The 21,490-nt window shown below is 34.8% G+C and overlaps 1 protein-coding gene across 1 annotated transcript in view; it reads left to right on the plus strand.

Moving 5' to 3' along the window:
- Positions 1-21,490, plus strand: part of Hook1 (hook microtubule tethering protein 1) — a 49,604-nt gene that overhangs the window by 14,036 nt on the left and 14,078 nt on the right. Inside the window, exons 3-14 of the mRNA XM_048351434.1 lie at positions 1,050-1,125; positions 1,997-2,047; positions 2,904-3,036; positions 5,480-5,547; positions 6,025-6,084; positions 6,861-6,944; positions 13,145-13,311; positions 15,227-15,367; positions 16,993-17,194; positions 18,517-18,627; positions 20,863-20,950; positions 21,033-21,093. Coding sequence (XP_048207391.1) covers positions 1,050-1,125; positions 1,997-2,047; positions 2,904-3,036; positions 5,480-5,547; positions 6,025-6,084; positions 6,861-6,944; positions 13,145-13,311; positions 15,227-15,367; positions 16,993-17,194; positions 18,517-18,627; positions 20,863-20,950; positions 21,033-21,093 — 1,242 coding nt within the window. The remainder of the gene's footprint in view (positions 1-1,049; positions 1,126-1,996; positions 2,048-2,903; positions 3,037-5,479; positions 5,548-6,024; positions 6,085-6,860; positions 6,945-13,144; positions 13,312-15,226; positions 15,368-16,992; positions 17,195-18,516; positions 18,628-20,862; positions 20,951-21,032; positions 21,094-21,490) is intronic.

Here is a 21,490-nt window from a genome sequence, read left to right on the forward strand (position 1 = left end):
TTTTTGCCTGGATTCGTAGTCCTATCAGTTTTCACCTTCCAGGTAGCTGGAATTACAGGTGTACTACCATGTCTGGATCTAAAATGAGTGATTTTCTTTCCAGTCCTTCAGGATTGGTACTTTTAAATCTTCCTGCTAACACAGTATCTAGTATTAAATATTCAGCAAATATTGGTTAAATTGAACATGTTAATGATATAAAGAAGTTGATTTGGGAAATTAACTCAGAATTACAAGAGAAATTAGTGGGTTTATTTAAATATTTTCTGATTTTATTTAGGATAGATGTTAAGCTATATGTACCTTTCTTGATTCAGTTTTTTATGTAATAAGAACATTTTATTATACACAATGGAATTTTATGCCTCTATCAGAAAGAATGACATTGCCCCATTCATAAGGAAATGGAAGGACTTGGAAAAAATTATACTAAGTGAAGTGAGCCAGACCCAAAGAAACATGGTCTCTATGGTCTCCCTCATAGGGAATAATTAGCACAGGTTTAGGCTAGTCACAGTAGAGGATCACAAGAGCCCAATAGCTATGCCCTTAATGAACATATAAGATGACCTAAGTGAAATGAACTCCATGTTATGGAAACGACTGTTATATCACTGTTGTAATTATTTTCAACATGCCATGTGAAACCGTAGCTTCTATTGTTGATGATCCTCTTGTATCCCCTTCTTGTGGTTGTATTTGCACTATCACTGTATCTTATCTGAGTACATTGGAAACTGTGTATACTGGTATTAGAACTAGGAAAGTGAAAGGGAATACCAAAATCGAGAGACACAGGATAAAAAGACAAACGACTACAAAAGCAAGACTTGCAAAACTGTTTGGTGTAAACCAACTGAACACCTCATGGGGGGAGAGGGAAAAGGAGAAGGGGGAGGGGGGAATGAGGGAGGAGGTAACAAACAATACAAGGAATGTATCCAGTGCCTAACGTATGAAACTGTAACCTCTCTGTACATCACTTTGACAATAAAAAATATTTTTAAAAAGGAACATTTTAATATTTAGCATTCCTATTTTTGTTTTAGTGATGTAGCTTGGTTCAATGAATCTTGGTTAAGCCGAATTAAAGAAGATGTTGGAGGAGACAACTGGAGAATAAAGGTATACATAGTGAGTGGGGATAAAACAGTAGTCCTAAAATTAGCATTAGCATTTTGTTCAACTAAACCATTTTTACAAAATTGTAAATACAGGGCTGGGAATATGGCCTAGTGGTAGAATGCTTGTCTCGTATACATGAAGCCCTGGGTTCGATTCCTCAGCACCACATATATGGAAAAAGCCAGAAATGATGCTGTGGCTCAAGTGGTAGAGTGCTAGCCTTGAGCAAAAAGAAGCCAGGGACAGTGCTCAGGCCCTGAGTTCAAGCTCTACAACTGGCAAAAAAACAAACCAAAACAAGCAAAATTGTAAATACATTCTGTTGTCTATAGTATGAGTTTTGAAATGTATGTATGTACTGTGTACAGAATAAGTTTGGGCATGTATATATATTGTGTATAGTATATAAAGTTTGACATGTGAATGGTTAGATATAGAGTATTTTCATTCACAAAAACATGCTAAGTCTTTCATGGGTGAGTTAATGAGCATGTACCATAGATTTCATTTCTAGAAATCTCTTAGTGTTCTACAGTCCTATAATTATGGCAGATTTGTTGATAATCGTGTGTACATCTTTTATATCTTTATTAATTTTAGTGTAAATTCTGTCACAAAGAGATGAGTCCTTAGCTCTCTAACCATGATATTGGGTTTTTTTTAATCCATTTATGTTTTCAATTTTGTTAAATTTTACTTAATGTATTTTGAATTTCTGGTAATAGGTTTATTGTACATTACTTTTTTATCTTGTTGAAGAAGCCTACTATAATTTTTTATTTTTATTAGGGAAAGTTTTAATTTCATCTTGATATAAGTATCAGTATTAATATGAAATAAAGATTGTTTTAATTCTGTTTGTTCACACTAGGCTAGTAACTTAAAGAAGGTTCTTCAAGGAATTATGAGTTATTACCATGAGGTATGGAAAATATGTCTTAACAATACATATGAAATGCTTTGAATAGTTATATTGCTGTAAAATTATTTGAATTTTTGTGGATGACATTTTTGGGAATGTAATTCATAATTGAAGTATATTGTTATTTAAAAGCACTCAAATATTGATAAAAATGTTTGGGCTTAAAGCTGTAGCATACTGAATTTGAAAAAATAATATTGGCACTAGATTATTTTCTTAAATATAATATCTAATTGTTTACTGGTCAGCTTTTCAACAGAATTTGCTACTAGGGAAATTTCTTTCTGTTTTTTAAGGTCACACAATTAAAATTAGAATTTCTTATAAAAATTCGCTACTTTGAAAATTTTCAATTCATTATATACCTTGAACCTTTAGTGCCAAGAAACTTTTTAATAAGCTTAACCCAGAGGAAAAATATAGGGCAAAAAAAATTAGCTGGATTTGTTGTCATTTGAAAAAGTATCATTGTTTATATTGCAAGTATTTGTTAATTGATCACATATAGAGTATTGTTAGTATCATTTGGTTTAGTATAAACTTGTATTCAATTCAAAGAAAGAAGTTTCAATGCAGTAGACTAAACTGAATTCTTTTTAAACAGTCCATCTCCTCTCTATTGGGGGGGGAGGGTACGTGAAAAGTAAAGATAATTGCTGTTAATTGGCCACTCAGAATATTGAAAGGTGGCCTGGCCATTATGAGTTACTTTTAGGCAATGTAGTGGTTTGTCATCTGTTAATTTATCTGAGTTGTTTCATGAGTCTAATTATAGTTACTTTTCATTTTAATAATTAAATGTGATAAATTCTTTATAGACAACATAAATGATTAGCTTCTTATTTTGATATTGCAGTTTTTGGGGCAGCAAATATCTGAAGAACTTATCCCTGATCTAAACCGAATAACTGAGTATTCAGATTCTGTGGAGCTTGGGAGGTTGCTCCAGCTTATTTTAGGTTGTGCAGTCAACTGTGAAAAGAAGCAAGGTAAGAATTTTGGTTTCCTAGAAACAACCCATATTGCTAGCCAGTGTATTTAAACAATCACACTTACAAGATAGTGTGAAAGTTTACTATTCTAATTTGGGAGAAAGTACCTTAAAATGTAAGCCAGAACATAATTTAAATCTTCCTCTGCCATTAGAAAGGTATACATCTTGAGTTTCCTGTTTTTACCTGCATTCTGAAAATTAGTGGCCAAATTAAATGCACTTAGTCTAATTATTTTACTATATCCAGTGTTTATGACTTAGTGGACAGTTGATAAGTTGTATTTATTTGTCCCATGGATGATTGGTTTTATAATGTAGGTCCTTGATTCTATTTTTTGTAAATTAACATTCAGCTACCGGTACAGGCTCTTGTGCTAATTTTTTTTTTAGACAAATACCTCTTCACAGCATCCTCCTTATAAATGTTCTAGTCTTTCTAAATACAGCCATACTTACCTTGCTGAGTGCAAGGTTATCATTTTTGGTTTCTTGTATATTCCCATGGGGTTCTTATCACCCGAGTGAGGAGAACAAAACAGTATGCTTTATTTATAAGAGAGCTTAGTTGTCTCCATTTGTAAAATACTGTAAGCCATAATCTTAGAAAACAGATTTGGCATTATATAATGAGTGTAACAATACAAGAAAGGGTCAATTTAGTAAGAACAAACTTAAAGAAAATATAACATGGAATTACTTGCAGTTTATCAATTTTAAAAAAGGATATGGATTGGTTAGATAACAAAACTTTCATGTTACTCATATCTCTTTCAGTAGCTCTTTTTATCTCTAAGGCAAGTATGGAAGATAAAACAAAATAATCACAATTTGACCTAATTCATATATAAGTCTAGTTTGTTAATATTATAGTTCTTTTTCTTTGACTAATATTTTGTTTATATTCCAGTTACTGGCTAATAATGTATTTTTGCTTCATTTTGCTTAATAAGTTTTTCATGTATATTAGTCATTTTCAGTAAACTGTCATTTCCTTTTGTTTCTTTCTGTCTTCCTGTCTGTCTATCCATCCATCCATCCATCCATTGCCAGTCCAGGGCTTGAATTCATATCTTGGCCACTGTCCTTGAGCCTTTGTGATTTTAGGAACAGCTCCTTGTGATTAATTGGAGATAACAGGCTCATGGACTATCCTGCCCTGGCTGGCTTTAAACCAATCCTTAGACCTCAGCCTACAGAATAGCTAGGATTATAGGTGTGAGTCACCATGCCTGACTCTATTTTGTTTTTATTTAATTTCTTTTATTTAATTCTGTGTTTTCTTTTGAAAATCAGGCTGCTCCTCCTGTGAATCAGCAGTCATTTGACAGTTTAAGCTATACTTTTCCATGAAAGTGATTATTACTCTGATGCATCTAGCAAGCCTCTTTTGTCCTCATATTTTAAAAAAGTAATTCTGTTCCCGGATGTATAAACTAAAAATACACAGCAATATGAAAAATTTCATTTTCACTATTTACAAAATCAGGATTTTAAGCATTGTATTTGGAAAGCAGGATTGTATGTGAGTTTGTAATTTTAGATATGAACTCAGTTATAGAGTGCTTGCCTAGCTTCTGCAAGGCCTAACTGCCATCCTCAGTGCCACAAAATAATCAAAGGAAAGAAAGGAATGACACTCTTAATGATTTAGTTAAAATTTTAATAAAAGCAAAGCATATGTAAGATGTAAAACAGCTGGTGTACTTTTGTATTTGCAGTGAAAATTGCTTTTACAAATACAATTAATGTTGTATTTTATTAACAGTATCCTTCTTGAAGAGGAAGATTATTTTTATGACAGCTTCTGCAATCTTGAAGTGTTTCATTATCCAGAAAATCCATTTAAAGGAAATTATTCCATCAGCATGCATTCTCTAGTTAATTGTTTCTCCAGATTAACACTTACTGGTCAGATATTTACCAGACTTGTCCTTTTATCTGGCATCACAAATGGTTTAGATCATTTGTTGGAGTTTTCTAGAAGAATCAAGTAAGGCAGTAAAGTAATAGAAAATAGTAACTCCTTAAATATGAAGGAAAATTCAGGTAGAGAACAAAACAACTGAAGTGGATTTAAATCTGAAAATCTAAGAAATGCCCCCTTTTAGAGTTTCTCCTTTGCTGTTAGAATAAATCACTTTGATAATATTGCCTGAGTGTTGTTTGGGAGGCAAAAATATGCCTTTGTGGTAAGACTTGGGACACTGAGCAGGTATTCACAGGAGACTGTGTACCTCTTTATAGTAACTACATGGCTTCTTTAGGGAAAACATTGAAATGTTAAATGCTTTCTGTTCTGCTTATTGGCAGTGATGATCATATTAATGGGCAGCAATATATTTGCTTAAACGGCTTGGAATGTTTACATTATTTAGAGTGAATAATTAAGGCATGGGAAAGAGTAGGGTTTTTCAGATGTAATTTTCTCTTAATCATAGAACATATTAAAAAGATAATGACATTGGAGGAGTCTGTTCAACATGTGGTCATGACTGCTATTCAAGAGGTAAGTTATTTCATATCTATATGTTAAAAATCTTGAACCAAATTACAGAAGTTTTTCATGTAAATTTTAGATTTTAAAAAAATTATGTGTCCTTTACATTAGGCCTACTAGTGACTCTTCCTTTTTCTCTACCTTCCACCCCACCAAAAATATCTTAAAATATCCTTTTAAGCACAGTTTTAATGCCTCTTATTCTAAAAGCCAATTGGTAAGTTAATATCATTGGTTTCTTTTAAATAACTTCAGTGAATAAATAAAAGGATGGACTAACCAAAGCAGATGAAATTTTTTATATTTTCTGCCAAGTAGAGCAATAATCTTTCCTGAGTCCAGTGTGTGTATGTATGTATATATAGACATATATTATAATGACAATTTATATTTTATAACTATGATACAAATACCTTTTTAAGTGAACATATTTTACTTCATACATATTACAAAATCATCATTAATGTTGCTATTTTAACTTCCTAGCTGATGAGTAAAGAAATAGCGAGCTCTCCGAATGATGGTGTTGGAGAATTAGAGCAACAGGTAAGTGAGATGGTTGAACACAGTGACACCACTCTGCCAGTTACTTTCATAAGGCTTATATAGGAAAACACATACAAAAATATCTCTTCCATGAAACTTTGTTTTACTCCATTCCTTTATGAATGTACGTAGTGGTAATCTTTTGATCATGTTCCAAGAATTGACTGACTCTGAACATTTCTTCTGACACATAGGATACATAGTAACCCAGGCTAGATGGTAATATGGTTAAATTATAGGTAATCTAAAGTAATTCTGCTTTTTCATCACAGTTTTTATAATAAGATGATATGACTTTTGCCAGTTTATATTCTGAAGAAGCAGCTCGAAGACTCTTGTGCGTGGGGGAAAATCATTCCCTGTGTTTAACTGAATCTGGATTATAGGGGAAAGGAAAAGGAAACACAAATTCACCTTTAGGCATTTTATTTTATTTTTAGGCTATTTATGAATATAACCAATCATCTTAAGAAGTATTTAAATTTTTGGATAAAAATTATATGTAAATATAAATATGCAGAATCCCTTCAAAAATTTTTGCTGATGTTGAAAGATGCCTTAATAATTAAAAAAAATATTTCAAAGGTGTTAGCATTTTGTTAGTATGGAGCCTTAGCCTTAAATATTAATGAGACTTAAGTGCTGTTTACTCATAGACAACACAATTAAGATTCATTTGTTAACAGGTAAATTTTAAAACCATTTCTGATATCACTGTATGTGTATTTTGAGAGTGAATTCAGCTTGATTTAATAGACTTATGTTTCATATTTCAGCTTAAAAGAGCTTTAGAAGAACTTCAGGAAGCACTGGCAGAAAAAGAAGAGCTGAAGCAAAGGTGCCAAGAGCTAGATATGCAGGTATGGACAGAGTTACTAATGAACTAGCTATGTGTTTGGAGGTTGTGTTTCATTACAGCATGGAGAAGACATTAAAAAAGATTTCTTATAAGCTTCAGTATTTGTAAATATTTCTTCTTCGTCAGTATTTCATAAATATTTTCCTCTTGAGAACTGAAAAATTCTAGCCTTACTATTCCTTTCAGAAAAATCTTTCTACTAACTTAGACATTAGATGACATCAGCTATTTAGATGAGGGCTTAGTATTTTCCTTTATAAAATAAAATAGAAGAATTAAAGAATTTACCTCATAGTCGTTATGAATACTAAGTATGGTAACTTATGCAAGTGTTTAGTACTACTTAAATCCCCCAAATACATTAAAGTGCATACTCTTTCTGTCTTGTCTACATGCATGTATGTATATGTAGCCTTTCATGTTGTTTTGCTCATATGTACATGTTTATGAATATGACTATATGTATATCTTAGCTACTAAGTGGTTAAGTAGGTGGACAATTAAGCAGGCACTGTACATTCAGAACCCAGTCACACTATTGACTAGTTGTGTGTATTTAGAATAATTACTTAATTTCTTTATAATCCAATTCTTTCTGTATATATGGAAAGTATCTTACACATGCTAAGTAGGTAGTCTACTGCTGAACCATTCATCTATTTTTTCCTACTCATTGTTTTTTAAATAGTGCCTCATTTTCTGGCTGGGTCCATGCCTAGAATACAGTTTTCCTATTTTATAGTTCCGGCTGTAGCTGGGATGACAGGCATGTGCCATTATACCCTGCTGCTTTTATTGAGGTACTCTCTAGTCATTCTGTCCAGGCTGTCCTGGAACTGCCACTCTCTTTATCTAAGCCTACTACTACCTGGGATGACAGCTGCATGCCATCACTCACAGCTATTGCTTGAGAATCTGCCAAACATTTGCCTGCTGTCTTCCAATCTCAGCTCTTAAGTAGGGTTACAGATTTGAGCCATAGTCACACAACCACTTTTCTCTTTTTAATAATGAAGCCATGATAATATTTACCTCCTAGGGCACTTTTTAAAAAAATGCACACACACAACTCATATTTGTATGTATGTGTATATAGATAGGTAAATATACTTAGGGTCAGATGCAGAGCTATGTGTGTATCTGCATATATTGTCATTCTGTGAAAGTGAAACTTGAATGTCATGTAGTAAATTTAGGAAAAGTGTAGGAAGGTTGTTACCTTCTTAATATGCTAAATGTAGGTGCAATTTTTCTTGATAATGTACTACATAAATGTCTTTGAAAATTGGGGCTGGGGATATGGCCTAGTGGAAAGAGAGCTTGCCTCCCATACATGAAGCCCTAGGTTCGATTCCCTAGCACCACGTATATGGAAAACGGCCAGAAGGGGCGCTGTGGCTCAGGTGGCAGAGTGCTAAGCCTTGAGCGGGAAGAAGCAAGGGACAGTGCTCAGTCCCTGAGTGCAAGGCCCAGGACTGGCCAAAAAAAAAAAAAAAAATATATATATATATATATATATATATATATATATATATAGAGGAAGGAGCAAAGGTTGTGATAGTATTGTCCTTGCTCGATGAAGTAAATCTTTAACCTGGTATGGGTGGGTTAAATCTTTAACATGGTATGGCTGGGTAATACTTCTAGCTCTTAAAGTTTTTCTCTTAGGGAATTTTGAGGTGACTTGGTCAGGGTGACTAACTAGTTTGGCATAACATTGGAGTTGAGATTTCTAACTTACTCTTAAAAACAAACATACTGTTTTTAAGCAGACATCTCTAGTTGCACATTGTAACATAGACATATATAAAACATATAATATTTTGAGGGCTGGGGATATAGCCTAGCGGCAAGAGTGCCTGCCTCGGATACACGAGGCCCTAGGTTCGATTCCCCAGCACCACATATACAGAAAACGGCCAGAAGCGGCGCTGTGGCTCAAGTGGCAGAGTGCTAGCCTTGAGCGGGAAGAAGCCAGGGACAGTGCTCAGGCCCTGAGTCCAAGGTCCAGGACTGGCAAAAAAAAAAAAAAAAAACAAAAAACATATAATATTTTGAAATAGGATCATACTTACCTGTAGAATACATGAGATGATGAATGAAGGACTAAGCCATTGAGGTCAGACTCTTAGGTTTCAGTATAGTTTTTGAAGAAAATTTCATTCTGTAAACATCACAAAATTCTACATTAGAGGAAGTTCTTGAACAAGAAACGGAGGGACAAAAGATAAGTGCAGCAGTATACTTACAAGTTACTATGTTGAAAATGAACTGTACAACTTGTGGATGGGGATGGGAAGGAAAAGTTGGAAGAGTGCTGGGGAAGGGGTGACAATGTCCAAAAAGAATGTACTCTTTCCCTGACTTATGAAACTGTTATCCTTCTGTACATCACCATTATAATTAACAATTATAAACTAAATACTAAGAAGGTTTTGTAAGGCAAAATAAAGAATTATGTGATCTTGTGGTTTACAATGGAAACTTTAGAAATTCCAGATTAAGAGGGACAGAAGTAGGTGTAGATTGGAGCTAAAGAACACATTACCATGGCAACTGGTTAAATTAGATGTGTTGAATGCCCTTTCCCCCACATTCTATTTCTTGTGTCTGGCCAGGGTTTAGGGAGTATCCATGCTTAACAATCCCTGCACCCTATGTTTGTGACTAATGTGGCAAACAGAAAGATATGGATGAGCAGAGACATCCTTTCATACAGCTTCACAAACATTTTGTACCAGTGACTTGTACTTATTGCTAGCATGAATGACTCTCTTCCAGCTAGAGTTCTCATGGAATAATGCATGTGCCATGTGTATTTTCCCATATGTGACTTTATAATTCCACCATGACCAGGACATCAATAGTAAATATAAAGACATGTCTTTGAACAACATGTTAACAACATTGAATAGAGGCTGGAACATTTTCAGTAGGAGTTTGGCATGAAGGATGTTGAACATGATGTTGCCAGTGCACATAAAGAATAAAAACATGTTGTGTATACTTGGCATAACCTCTGGCTTGTGACTATTCAGTGAAGATGAACAGACAGGTGACTTTGAAGGATTCTGTATGTCAAGTAAGAAAAAATGATCTCACCTCTTTCCTATGTGAAATATATACCTGAAGAGTTGTTACTGAGTTAGGAAATGTGTAGAGAAGTGTTGTGGGCTTTTCTTTTTCAGTTCTGGGGATTGGTTAGGGACCCTAGAGGTTGGCAGATATTTAAAAGGCCTATTGTGCTACTGAGTTACACTACTAGCCCCAAGAAGTTTTGTTTTGTTTTTAGTGTTAATAGTGTGACTCCACTGTTTACCTGCTGATGATAAAAGAGTCCAAATGATTCAGAGTCACGGTGATAACAAGAATAGTGACTATAGTAATGTTACCCTGCAAGAACAGAGCCTACAGATAACATAGTGAAAATGTTTGAGGGGCTTAGTGAAAAAAGAGGAGCATGTACTTGTAGCGTTTATAAAATCAGGGATGTCAAGACAAAAGTTGTGATTAATGGGGTAGATGACACTGGAGGAAACCTTTGAGAAAGCTACCCTCACCTTACCCTAGAGGACCACCTTCCTGGTCGGCTCTCAATTGCTTCTGGTGTTTTGACTCACCTAAATAAATAAATAAAGCAGTGTGCAGTAAGCTTTTGAGCAGAACATGGCATGGGAGATGCAGCTGCACTTTTGCTGTGCTGCTGTTGTGATGCCTTCATGGGCTGGGATGCCACTGTGCACCCTAGTCACCCTGAATGCGTGGTAGTTTCATTGTACTTTGGCATGACATACTTTTTTACTGCTTGTGTGAGAATAAGTATAAGAAAATGATGGATTAGTAAAAGGCCTTGTCCTTTCAGAGGCAGAATGGTGGTTGTCCGTAGGAGTAGCTGAGGTAGTGACACTTTTTCCTTCTGATACTTCAGTGTACACAGCTTTATTTCATGCACAGAGTTATCTAAAGAAATACACTAAATCACTTAAAGATCTTCTGCAATGTATAAAGTAGTTGCTTTTCAACAATGTATTTATGAATACAAGTTGATCACTGTCACTTCTTTCATCATTCTCCCCCCTTTATCCCAACCCCACCCCTTCCCTCAATTTTCTTAATTTTTATAGGACATACATTGGATTTTTAAAAATTTATTGTTTTATTTCTTTTATTGGTGTTTTATAAGCTTTAGGAAAGGGACCATTACACATTTTCTAAGGTTTATATCTATTCAAGACATTGAAATGGTGTTGTATTATTTTATTTGCCAAGTTGTTAATTGTTAGTATAGTGAAAAAAGATTGATTTCTGTAGTTTCATCTTGCACCTTTGCCCTTGAAAACTCATATATTATTAGTTCTAGGCGTTTAAAACAATTATTTTTCTTGGAATTTCCTACATACATTGGATTTTATGACTGCATTTTCGTCTCTTCCTCTCAGCCCCACCCTCCTCTTTCAGCTATTTGTTTTCTGGTGTTTATTTTACTGGGCAGTGAGTTAACTTTCTAAGAAATTATATCCTTGATTTCTAAGTTTGATGACTACTTAAGATTGAGTTTAGGTTTTTCTTTAATACTAGCATTTGCAAGTAATATCTTTAGTTAGCTTTTACGTGTATGTGCAAAACATTCAAAGTTTTTAAGACCTAATCGGAATTGTCTGCTTCAGGGATCTTTCTGGCATGTCTCCATTTTATTTTCCTTAGACAGTATTTTTGTAATGGGCCTAAAGATTTTTAATGCAATGGCTTGCTTTAAGTTTTATTTAATTGTGCCAGCATATATTTTCATTTACGTAACTCTGTCAACTTAATTACAGCCACTGAAAATATAAGTAGCAAACTTACCAAACAATATAATGAGTGCCACTATAGGTTACCATTCTATAAACTAAGCTCTTAGTAAAAATCATGTAATTTTTGTTGTTGAAAAAGTCATACCTATAGCTGTGAAGTTTTAAAGATTTTTTCCAATGAAAAAGAAACAAACGAGCAAAACATACTTGTTTTTGTGTATTTCTTATTGTTGTGTAAAGGTGATATACAGAGGGGTTATAGTTATATAAGTCAGGTAATGAGTACATTTCTTTCTGAAAGTGTCAACTCTTCTCTCATTTTCTCCCAGTTTTTCTCTCCCAGTCCCCTTCCCTCATAAATTATATCATTCATGTTCAAAGTAGTGTCTAGATAGTATCACTGTACAGAAATCAAAATCAGTGACAAAGGAGAAAACAAAAAACCCAAAAGCAAAATAACAAAAAATGTCTTATTTCCATTTCTTGGAGTTTATTTCAGTAAACATCATTTTGTATGTGCATATGCTCATACCTATTGAGCCTTTCTGATCCACTCCTAAGAATTTCCTCCTTTGGTTTCACTGTGTGAGTGAATGTTTTGAGTTCTGTATAATTCATCATATCCAACCGTCATTTTTTTTTGTTTTTTACTATCTAGTATGTTTACTTATAGATTTGTAGGCATGTAACCTATGTTTCTTTGGGTCTGGCTTACTTCATTTAATATAATTTTTTACAAATCTTTACATTTCCTTACAAATGGTGCAATGTCATTCTTTCTGACAGAAGCATACAATTCCATTGTGTATGTATACCACATTTTCTTTATCCATTTGTCCACTGAGGGGCATCTGGGTTGATTCCCTATCTTGGCTAAAAACATACTTATTTTAAAAGTGTTATTTACTAACTGAGGGAAAGTGAAGGAAGGAGTACTATTGTCCAACAAAAGAAATTACATTCATTACCTGACTTATGAATGGTTCCTCTGTACAACATCTTAGTAATAACAATAAAATTATATTAAAAAATTAAAAGTGTGATTGTAAAAATGCAATTAAGTGCAGACATTGATGTAGTTCTGCACTTACATGTATTTTATCCATATTATTTAATTCTACATACGTACCCAATTTTAGAGACTTAGAAACACTTTTTCCCAAAACTAAGCGGGGGGCCTAATATCCTGAGATATTCTTGCCCTCTTCTCTCCATATAGGTGCTGATATGGTTTCTTTTGTAAGCTGACTTGCACCTTCCAGACTCAGAATACCAGAATTGGAAGGTCCTTTGAAATTGCTGTTTCCGTGGCCTACACAGAATTAGAATTCTGAACTACTAACTTTTAAGAGGGTGTAGTTATTGATGCTTATATTTATTTTTTTTGTTTGTTTGGTTTTTTTTTTAGGTGACAGCACTTCAGGATGAGAAGAATTCACTGGTTTCTGAGAATGAGATGATGAATGAAAAACTTGACCAATTGGACGGCTCATTTGATGATCCAAATACAATGGTTGCAAAAAAGTATTTTCATGCACAGTTACAACTAGAACAATTACAGGAAGAAAACTACAGGTAGCATTTTAATAGAAATTATTTTATAAATTTTCATCTATTAAACTATTCACTAAAGAACATGTCAACAGCTATTGTTACACTTGTTTAATAATTGCATGTTGATTCATGCATGGTATATAACTGGTTCCTGCCTCACACAGTTTAGTTCAGTTGCACAGGAGGATATATAAAATTAAAACAATTCAAAGGTAAGAGCCAAGGGATTTGGCAATCCAGTAAAAAGATTACAGGAAGGCCACGTATAGTGGCTCACACTTGTAATTCCAACTACTCAGGAAGTAGAAATGAGAAGGATTGCGTTTTGAGGCCAGCCTGAGGAAAAAGTTTGTGAAATACCCCCTCCCTATCTCAACAAATAAGCTAAGAGTGATGGCGAAATGCGCCTGGAATCCCAGCTATACAGGAAGTAGGTTGGAAGAGTTTGAGACCAGCCCAGGGCAAAAATCTGATACCTTACCTGAAAAATACCTGAAGCAAAAAAAGGCTGCTGGCATGGCTCAAGTGGTAGAGTACCTGTCTATCATACATGAGATACTGAATTTGATTCCCCATACCCGCAAAAAAAAAAAAGATAGTTTTCACTTTACTGTTTTTATTTCTTCTTTTTAAAGTCATAGTTCTTTCCTTTAATGAACATTAGTGGTCTCTTATGTGCTTAACCACTGAGCCTTATGCCCACAAGCCTTGAGAGCAAATACTTTTATTGTACCATACATGCCGGGGGTTTTTAGCCTCCTGCGCTCCCCTGTCCTGCAGGAGAGGGGAAAGCATACCCCACGCAGACGGGTCCAGGAAGAGGATATAGGGGGCTGACAGACCACCACCCAGCCCTCTTCTCCACAGAGGACAGACAGGCAGCCTGGGAGCAGGTCGAGCCAACTTGTTTATTCAGGAAAAGATCTGTTCTTTTACATGGGTTGAAGGGCGGCAGAAGGAAAGGGGTATGTGCACCTATGTAGGGGCATTTGGTGCCTGAGCTGTCCATCAGGGGTGACTTCATGGGACTTCCCCCAGGGGCGGTTGCCACGGCCCACAGGACCACCTCGTGGTTCCTTTCGTGGTGCCATGTTGGCGCCACACAGGCTGAGGCAGGAGGTGGGGCTGGTTATAGCCGCCTTTCCGGTTCAGGGCCAGAGAGGGCATGGCTTGGCTACCAGCCACATGGCCCCAGGGCTGGGAAAAGAGGCAGGGCGGCTAGGACCACCTCTTAACGCTGTAAACCAGTGCCCCACAATACATATTTTGATAATCATTTCATACTTGCAGAAGCAGATTGTAAGATCAGTTTCTTATTTCTTATTAGGGATAGACCTTTTAACTATTGAATATTAACCTTCTAATAAACTTTCCTGTATTTTTCACTAAATACACACACACATACGTACATACACTGCAAAGAATTCTTTTATGCATTTGCAGTTTTGTTTTACGGTTTTATAGTTTTCTCTATTTGCTTTAGCAGTCCTTCTGCTCATACAGATTTGCAGATCTTTTTCTGAATCTTTTTTCTGAATGATAGGAGACATGCTTATTGACTTTGTCCTTTATACTTCATTGTATATCTCCTAAAGACAAGTACAATCTCTCATAAATCACACTCTGGTGATAGAATTAGGAAATTTGTCAATGACAACATATTGTCTAAACCACAGATCCTATTCAGATTCCATCAGTAGTCTAAATGCCTTTTGTTTCTGCTTCAAAATCTAACTTGGGATTATGCATCATGTTCAGTAATAGATTCTTACTCAATGGACTATAAATCAATTACTTTTACTTTGTCTTATCTGTTTCAAAATGAAGAGCCTGAAGGTATCTTAGTTATTTGTTTTTTCTCTTTCGAATATGATGCTAAGTAGGAAAGCATGACTGAAATTATACTATAAATCCTCACTTGCTTTTTTTGTTTCAGGCTGGAAGCTGCAAAAGATGATTACCGAGTTCACTGTGAAGAACTTGAAAAACAGCTGATTGAATTTCAGCATAGAAATGATGAGCTGACGAGCCTTGCTGAAGAAACAAGAGCCCTTAAAGATGAAATAGATGTGCTTAGGTATGGCTTTTCTAAATGTGCTTATGTTGCTTCTAAGTTATTACCAGTCTTTGTATTCTCATTTTAATCAGGGATTCTTTTATTCCTGTGCATCAGACATTGAACAGTTTTTGTCCAGGCTCTTGGTTGTTATTTCTTTTATGTGTATTAACTGGAATTGTGATTTGAAGGCATAAATACTTGATTCTTGTTAGAAGAGTTTCATTTTAGAACCCATAAACCCAAGTGATATCTTTCCCTTACAACTGTTTAAGTGTTGCAATTAGTTTGGCCTCTTTTGTACATTGCTATATTTTCTGAAAAAATTTTGGTGAGAAGATGAATTCTCACAATTGATGTATTTTGACATGATAAAATAGAGATAGGTATAATTGAGAATTTTCATGTATCTTTCAGGAAAGATGTCTTTACAAATAGAAAATTTATATTTAGCTTTTGTTTGTGAAACATTATTCAAGGGAAAAACTAACCACTTACTCTTTATATTTTCTGTTAATTTTCACTTACTTTGCTCCAGTATAGCTGGTCAGGGAAGTGCAATTCTATTGCTAAACAAATTTATGAATTGAACCAGCATTCAAAATATCAAATGTTTCAAATAGAATTATGCTGGGCTGGGAATATGGCCTAGTGGTAAAGTCCTCGCCTCATATCCATGAAGCTCTGGGTTGGATTCCTCAGCACCACATATATAGAAAAAAGTCGGAAGTGGCGCTGTGGCACAAGAGGTAGAATGCTAGCCTTGAGCAAAAAGAAGCCAGGGACAGTGCTTAGGCCCTGAGTCCACGCCCCAGGACTGGCAACAAAAACAAAATAAATAAACAAATAGAAGAGAATCACAAGAGCCCAATAGCTATACCCTTGTGAACACAGAAGATGATGCTAAGTGAAATGAACTCCATGTTATGGAAACGACTGTTATATCACTGTTGTAATTACTTTCAACATGCGATGTGAAACTGTAGCTTCTATTGTTGATGATCATCTTGTATCCCCTTTCTGTGGTTGTACCTGCACTTTGTATCTTATCTGAGTACATTGGAAACCGTGTACACAGGTATTAGAACTAGGAAAGTGAAAGGGAATACCAAAATCGAGAGACACAGGGTAAAAAAGACAAACGATTACAAAAGCAATACTTGCAAAGCTGTTTAGTGTAAATCTACTGAACACCTCATGGGGGGAAAGGGAAAGGGGAAGGGAGGAGGGGGGAATGAGGGAGGAGGTAACAAACAGTACAAGAATGTATCCAATGCCTAACGTATGAAACTTTAACCGCTCTGTATATCAGTATGACAATACATAAATAATAAATAAATAAATAAAATAAAAAATAGAATTATGCTGAATGATACACCCCCAAAACAGTTTTCTTATAAACTAGAAAATGGTTCAGAATTTTTTAGTTACAGGAACAAAACCATCCTTTCATAAGTGCATTGTGCTAAAACCAATCGAATAATGTATCAGATTTGAAGCATTTTTATTTTATGCCTTTATTATGGAAAAATATTAAAATTCAAATGATATAAGTCCAAGTCTTTGGAAGAAACATTATAGCTAGGATAAAATTGTTGTGCATATGCTAGTTTTTACAAAGTAAAAATTAATCTTCACTAATACAGGGCTACCTCTGATAAAGCAAATAAGCTGGAATCAACAGTGGAGATATATCGTCAGAAACTACAAGATCTAAATGACCTTCGCAAGCAGGTGAAAACACTACAGGAGACAAACATGATGTATATGCATAATACTGTCAGCTTAGAAGAAGAATTAAAGAAGGCAAATGCAGCGCGAACACAATTAGAAACATACAAAAGGCAGGTAAGAAGATATCCTAATTTTTAACTGATAAATTTGAAGTTCAGTTTCGTACTTCATTTAATCTTTAAAATACTGTAGCATTCATAAGAAAATGTAAAGACTTGGAAGAAATTACATTAAGTAAGCCAGACCCAGAGAAACATAGGTTGCATGGTTACCCTCATTTGTGGGAGCTTAACATAGGTTGCATCATTTCCCTCATTTGTGGTAGCTCGAAAGAATGTGCTTGTAAATCTACAAGTAAATACCCTGGGTGGTAAACAGCAGGTTACAAATGAATTAACTGAAGTGTAATAGACTCTATGAAGAGCACCAATGGGAGAGGGATAGAATGAAGGGGGTGGGAGCGATGATGCAGGCAAGAATTTGTTGAATTTATCACAGAATTGGGAAATATAAGAGAAGTGGGAGTGTGAAGATAGTAAACTGTTCACGCAGATCAAGACGCTTTGTGCATATAAACCACTTCATTAAAAGGCAAAAAAAAAATCAATATATAACCTTAATGTAAGATAAGTCAGGGAAAAGGGGTGGTTTGGAGGGATGGGTGAGAATGTTGGAAGGGATGACATTGATAAACATGCAGTATAAACTGCTTTGGTGAATAGCAACTCCTTTGTTCAACTGCTTAAGGACAATAAAAATATTCTTTAAAAAAAGAATGATACATAACTAGGAAGTTTTGTATATAAGTTATGAACTTTTTTCTGATGAATTTCTTCTTTATTTTAATTTCAGGGCTGAATACAGTTTTGATTTGTTTGTGTCTTTAGCTTTTTTTATTTTCTTGTTTTCTTGAGATTTGATTCATTAGTATTTCTGGAAATTAGAGCCAAATACATGGCATAGTGTATAGTCAGCTGGTACCATATTGAACATACTTTGTTTCACTATTTTTCAATGAACTTGATAAAACCATTAGGATAGAAGGGTGGTTTTTAAAGTTATTGGCTTAATTTTTGAGCATTTTGCATTTTAAATTAATTCTTTTAACAGACTGTTCAAGATGTGAAACTTTTTCTCCCAAAGGCCATGTGGATATTTCTAATATTATTTGTAGATCATACAAAACTATCAGTACAGGTAGACAGGCCTTTTCCCCCCAATAACCATATATGTCTGTCCTTTCATGTACCAAACTTTTGAGGGCTTTGTATGGCCTGAGGGCTAGATAGTCCCCTATGCTAATGCGATTTTCTAAATACTTTAAATTAGACTATAATTTTAGTATAGACATTTTATTTCCAACCACTTGTTTCATTCACTTAGTCTGTTTTTATTATACATTCAATTTTTGCTGCTTTTTTTTTTTCCATCCAAAGGTTCAGGACCTTCACACTAAACTTTCCTCTGAATCCAAAAGAGCAGACACACTAGCATTTGAAATGAAGCGGCTTGAAGAAAAACATGAAGCTTTGCTTAAAGAAAAAGAGGTAATAAAAAAGTGTATTTGATGAGGGACATTTTCACTCTTTTAGAATGGTAATGATATCTACGAGTTCTTTTCTAAAATTGAAATCAAATAGTTGATATAAAGTGAAGTCTTAGGAAATTGCTATCACCTACTCATTCCTTTTCTAAATATGTTTTATTTTTTATTGGCATGTGTAAATGATAGGTAATAATGAGGTGCAGTGTAATATTTCAACATAACATACCATGAGCACTAACAAATAATTACTGTTTTTCCAATCCACGTCATTTCCTACTAAATGCTATTCTGTGATTTAGTTAACTTTCAGTGTACCCAAAGGAGAGAGAACATGTGATACTGTCTTTCTGACTTATTTAGCCTAATACTCTCTAGTGCCATCCATTTTATTGCAAATGATAGATTTCACTCAACTTGGTGGTTCAGTAATATTCTATTTGTGTGTGTGTGTGTGTGTGTGGTTGTATATACATTTTTCATTTGTTTAATCCACTCATTTGTTGATGGACATAGAAAAATGTGAAACCTTACCAAGATTATAACTTTTATTTATAGAGTTCTGTAAATTAATAAGGACAAATTTCTTATGGTTTTTATTGTATTTATGGGAGAGGAATTTTATAGATAACCATGTCTATCCATAGTTGTTATTTATAATGATCAGAGATGGCTAGGGTGTTGTTCAGCTGCAGCCTGAAGAACTCTTGGAATCAGTTGCCAGTTTACTTTCACATCGCCTTAATGATCTCACATGGTTTTGTTACTGACTTGAAACGTAATAATGTTTAAAGTATGATTTTATATTTAAAAATATTTTGTAGATTCTTGGAACATACTGAGTATGAGCCTTTTGTTTACAAAACAGGTTTTTCATAAGTGTAAGGCTCTAAAATAATAAACAGTAATATGAAATACTGTTCTGCTATCCTTGGGAAGTGGTGTTTTACTGAAATTTACTTTCAGGATAGTAGGAACCATTTTTTCTGGCAGAACTTTACAGTAATGGTAAAACAACTATTCTCCTGCATGTCTTGTATGCCAGCCCTTATTCTAGATATTTGGCTTCACCGCATTCATTAATCAAAACATCACTTCAATGACTATTTGTATTAGTTTCAGTTTTGACAATATACAAACTAATGCAAAAAAAGTTATACAACTTGCTCAGGATAATACAACTAAGACGCAGTGAGAGTGGAGTTCCAACTCTGATCCATGTGCCCTCAAAGTTGATTATCTGGTTGTTATCTATCATAAAAGTTACTTGATTGCATTTATTTGGTTCAGAAATAAATATTATGATGAAGAAATCAAAGCCAGGTCTGACTCTGATACACACACACACACACACACACACACATCTTAAAACTGGAACATTTTATTGGGGGGGAGGGGCTTATAAAAGCCCTTTTATAAAGCCATTTTTTAAACAAAACAAGAGAGTTTACAAAAGGGGAAAAAAAGATACAGAAAAAGAATAACTTGCTCCATGTGTCCCCAAAAGACGGAGGAAAAAATAAAGGGGACAATGCCAACATGCTCAACAATAATGGGTTCCTTTTCTTTTTAATACAAAATACAAGCAAAGAATACACATACTTAAAGCTCAGGAGCAGACACATAGTCCTGGAAGCCCTTTAATAAAAGCAAAGCAGGAATTTGTTTTGTTTATGCAAATACATACAGAGACTGGGATATATAAAAATTAAGTATCACAAAAGATCATCACACAAATCCTACCAATTCATGTTGTATCTATAATTCACGAACATGATTGATAAAATCATGTTCACTCCAACCCCATTTCATTTAAAGGGAAAAAAACTTAAAGTGGTTACATTCAAACTTTAACTTTCTTAGTACAATGCTGCAGATTTCAGCACTGTTAAGGTGTTGCAAGAATGCCCAACCCTCCGGTATCTGATCATAACAGAGGACATGACCTTTTTTTTTTTTTTTTTTTTGCCAGTCCTGGGGCTTGAACTCAGGGCCTGGGCACTGTTCCTGGCTTCTTTTTTGCTTTTTTGCACTCTACTTGAGCTACAACACTACTTCTGGCCGTTTTCTATATATGTGGTGCTGAGGAATCGAACCCAGGGCTTCATGCATACAAGGCGAGCACTTTACCACTAGGCCAATTTCCCAGCCCCAAACATTTTAAATTAAATAATTATTAACCTCAGTTACTGTAAGCCCAAAATGTGGGCAATGGCTGAAGTCAGCAATTGTTTTTCAGAGGCTGATAGAGCAGCGAGATACTTTGAAAGAGACGAATGAGGAGCTTCGATGTTCACAAGCACAACAAGACCACCTGAACCAAACTGGTGAATTTGCTTTGATTTTTTTAAACAGACTTGAAAACAATGATTGGCTTACTGAAACATTAATCTATTATTTGTTCTTTAGATTCATCTGCTACAAAAAGTTATGAGAATCTTGCTGCAGAAATTATGCCAGTGGAATATAGGTAAATTTGTTTCAGTTGATTGATAATTTATACTCATATTAGAAATGTCTTTTCTTTTTTTGTTTCAGGTAACATTATCTGTAAACTTTCATTTTGGGAATTGGTTTAATACTATACAAACTAATGCCATTTAAAATTTAAATAACTTGCTCACAATAATACAGGTAAGAAGGGTGGAAAGAAATTGGAGAAGAAATACACAGAAAGCAAGAGAATTGTATAGGAATTTAACGCAATACAAAGTTTAGATGTTCCTCTTTTTTTTTTTTTTTGGCCCGTCCTGGGCCTTGGACTCAGGGCCTGAGCACTGTCCCTGGCTTCTTCCCGCTCAAGGCTAGCACTCTGCCACTTGAGCCACAGCGCCGCTTCTGGCCGTTTTCTGTATATGTGGTGCTGG

This window comes from Perognathus longimembris, chromosome 7, assembly GCF_023159225.1.
Source record: "Perognathus longimembris pacificus isolate PPM17 chromosome 7, ASM2315922v1, whole genome shotgun sequence".
Taxonomy (NCBI): domain Eukaryota; kingdom Metazoa; phylum Chordata; class Mammalia; order Rodentia; family Heteromyidae; genus Perognathus; species Perognathus longimembris.